Genomic DNA, 3,198 nt, shown 5'->3' with positions numbered 1-3,198 from the left:
CAAACGTGCTCACCTAATTTCATGAATCATGCTCAAGTGTTGACTGATAAGTTACTCAAGTGAAAAAACATTTATTTTCACTGGTTTTATATTTGCCATTGTTTCTATAATTTGATTTTATCCCATGTTCCTCTCCTTTCTAGGAAGAAAAATGAACACAAGGCTCCTGCTGTACTGTTTCTGTATAATTCATCAGTTTATATACTTTTATCATTTACTCTCTTACCTATTTCCTTTCATCTAAGAGGCCCCCCCTTTTTCGAGCACAAACATAAGCATCCTAGTCATTAATCCCAATCTCTTCAGGAATCATCTGTGTTAATATTTTGCTTACAGAATAGATCTGCTTGTCTAATTAGATAATTCAGTTCTAAGTCCTTACAACAGCCTGGGATTCAAACCTGTGCAAGGTCACACTGTTTACTTCATTAAAAGCTACAACAGATTCTAACGAGGAGCTGGATCACGCCTACGTGTACAAATTGTGACATATTTTGGAGACAATTCCTCATAATTACAGTACTTTCATAAATCACCAAATTATACTGATTCCAGTTCTTATGAGTTGAGCCACAAAAGTCTAAAGTAACCTTCAAAAAAAATCCTCCACATTCCCCTGAAAGGGGGAAAAATAACAGCAGGGTTCCTATATTTGTGTCCAGGAGTCCCTGTGTAGGTAGTAGAGTACACATGCAGGAAGACGCAGATATACAATAGTCTTAACCAGCAGACATCTACAGAAGTGTAAGGTAACATTTTCAAAAGTATGTACAACCCATTAAACAGCTGTACTACTTAAATGTCACTGAAAACTTTACTCATATTATGGTCTACAAGATTTATTCTACATCAAGGAATGTCAAAGGAAAACAACAGAAAAACAGTATATGTTTTAAATTTCCTTTGAACCAGCTATAAAACTTTATTCTATGGATATTACTCTCCTGTAAATTATACAGATTACTGGCGAACAACAAATGGGGTACATTAAGAAAATATTATTTACCATATAAAAAAGGAAAAATACCCATAGTTCCTAAAACTATTAGGAACTATTAGATTAGGTCATGAACCCCACACCACATCTTTGTTGTTATATTAATATTTTGTACTGCATATACTGTCAAACTAACAGAGTGAAAATATACAACTACAGGGTCTATTAAAATTATAAATATTAGTAGATCACTTATTTTTCTACTAAAATGTACCATTTCTGACTTTTCTGATTTAAAAATTAGTGTATAGGAAAAGAATGATTTATTAAGTACATCAGTAAAAAACTCATCAGTCTATTTTGTTATATTTTTAACCACTCACTTCTCTATGTTATTTTCCCGGTTTAAGATCTCCATAAAATTGTCCTTCAGCCTTAGATAGGTGTAACCAAGTCTGTAAAATGAAACACACATCAAGAGAATGAATACAAGAAATATATAATTATCCAGTTTAAGCACGTCATAAGGATTTAAGACCAAGTTTATCTTCTGAAAGAAGAAAAAAAACACCTATTTTTATTTCATTTAGGAATATGAATAATGATGACTGTATGCAAAGAAAATCATCAGCTCTAGATGATTTGGTGTTTGTTATTACAATTTTTGTGCTGAAAACAATTTTGAACTTCGGTGATTAGATCTCTGGATTAAAAAACTATAATACCTAATTACACACATACCTCTGTATTCCCTCAACTAAAGCAACTTCATCAGGTGATGATGAAATATATATGCAAGATCTTCTTGAGAGCTGGTTTTTCTTCAATCCATCTACACTGTCATCATCTTTTACCTGAACAGTGTGACAAAGGCAAAGAGCTCGGAAAAATAGTTCCTCTCTCTCCTAAAATACAAAAGGAAGCGTTGTCATTATGTGTGATCGCTTTCAAGCGTTCCTTTGAAAACTCTTCTTTCAGCAGGTTGGCAATGTCACAGATTACTACGAGTTATTACGAGACCAAGGCAGCATCACAGGTCACCTGCCCTTTAGGGGCAGCCAAGTCTTTCCCAGTGGTAACCACACAACTGCTGCACAGCTGCTAGTGCTACTGCCGATGCCCAAAAAAGAGTGTGCATCTTTTGCCTCCTCTGAGTGCCTCATGTGGCTAAAGGGTTTTTTCTTCACTTTTGCTTAACCTTTAACAACCTGTATTAAATACTAGTCAAGGTACAACTTTAGGAGTCCTGAGTCCAGACAGAAGGACACAGCACCTGGAGGGTAAGCGTTAACAGGCTTTACAGATTTCAGTTTCTCATGCAGCTTGAACCCCTCTCAGAGCTCTATAAAATAAAAGGTGTGTCGACACTTTGGCAGCTGGAGCCAACAACTTCCATAAAGTTTCAGATGGTTTGGTAACGACAGCTTCTGACACCAGAAAGGGATTTTTATTTCATGGATACCTGGTGATGTTCTACCTGTATCTTTGTGTCTGAATCTTACTCATCTGTGCTGTTCAATATGAACTGTCTGGGTCATTGCAATTCCAATACAAAACCAGCCTACCTTGGGACCACATGCTCAGGGCCACGGGTGAGAGCCATAAGACTGCTGAATTACACCAACGTATTTTAAGAAGTCTTGTTTTGCCACAGTGAAGGGTATGGCCAAAATATGATTTGCGATTGTATTGCTATATTTACAAATATTGTACTTTGGCTATGATTATCCTGCCTGTTTACACCCTGCTACTCAGTTGACATGTGAAGTCTCCTTAACTTTCAACTAACTTGGGGTTAGGCAGCAAAAAAGCCACAGCGCATACATGCTGTGTGTAGCACATTCCAGATGTGGCTATATTAAGTCACATTTAAAAGTAACTTAATTTGATCATAAACCATTCCCTGGCCACATCTTCAGTCAGCGATGACTAAGTAAGTGTTTGCTTTGAGCACTCACTTTCCCCCTTACGGAGTTTCCTGCCTTCACCTCCTTATTGTAGCTAATGTTAAACGGAAACCAGCTATTACGTTTTGTTGGCTATTAACCACAAAAGTTCTATATTTTTGAGTTTTACTTAATGCAGTTCTACAGCTGCAGTAAGTTGCGAAACTTCTTATTAAGCCTTTAAATCTTACTCTAAACTAGGAAAGGAAAATGTCTAGGCAGTTAAAATTTCCTGCAGTTACCTACTTTGATTAGTGAAATTCAAGGATGTTATACTTCTAGTATTCCCTTCATCAGCACAGTTCAATTTTCATG

The 3,198-nt window shown here is 36.3% G+C and overlaps 1 protein-coding gene across 1 annotated transcript in view; it reads right to left on the bottom strand.

Annotated features, from left to right (window-relative positions):
* Window positions 1–1,320: 1,320 nt before the first annotated feature.
* LOC104160396 (probable phospholipid-transporting ATPase IH) overlaps window positions 1,321–3,198 on the bottom strand; it is a gene marked incomplete at its 3' end in the record, with an annotated part of 51,513 nt that continues 49,635 nt past the window's right edge. The window contains exons 14-15 of the mRNA XM_009698509.1: window positions 1,679–1,842; window positions 1,321–1,392 (exon numbers count right to left, since the gene is read on the bottom strand). Of these exons, the coding sequence (XP_009696811.1) occupies window positions 1,321–1,392; window positions 1,679–1,842 (236 nt within the window). The remainder of the gene's footprint in view (window positions 1,393–1,678; window positions 1,843–3,198) is intronic.

Source organism: Cariama cristata, unplaced genomic scaffold (genome assembly GCF_000690535.1).
Source record: "Cariama cristata isolate BGI_N322 unplaced genomic scaffold, ASM69053v1 scaffold4024, whole genome shotgun sequence".
NCBI classification, from domain to species: domain Eukaryota; kingdom Metazoa; phylum Chordata; class Aves; order Cariamiformes; family Cariamidae; genus Cariama; species Cariama cristata.
Note: the sequence above shows the minus strand (reverse complement) of the source record. Positions and strands in the feature narration are given on the sequence as shown.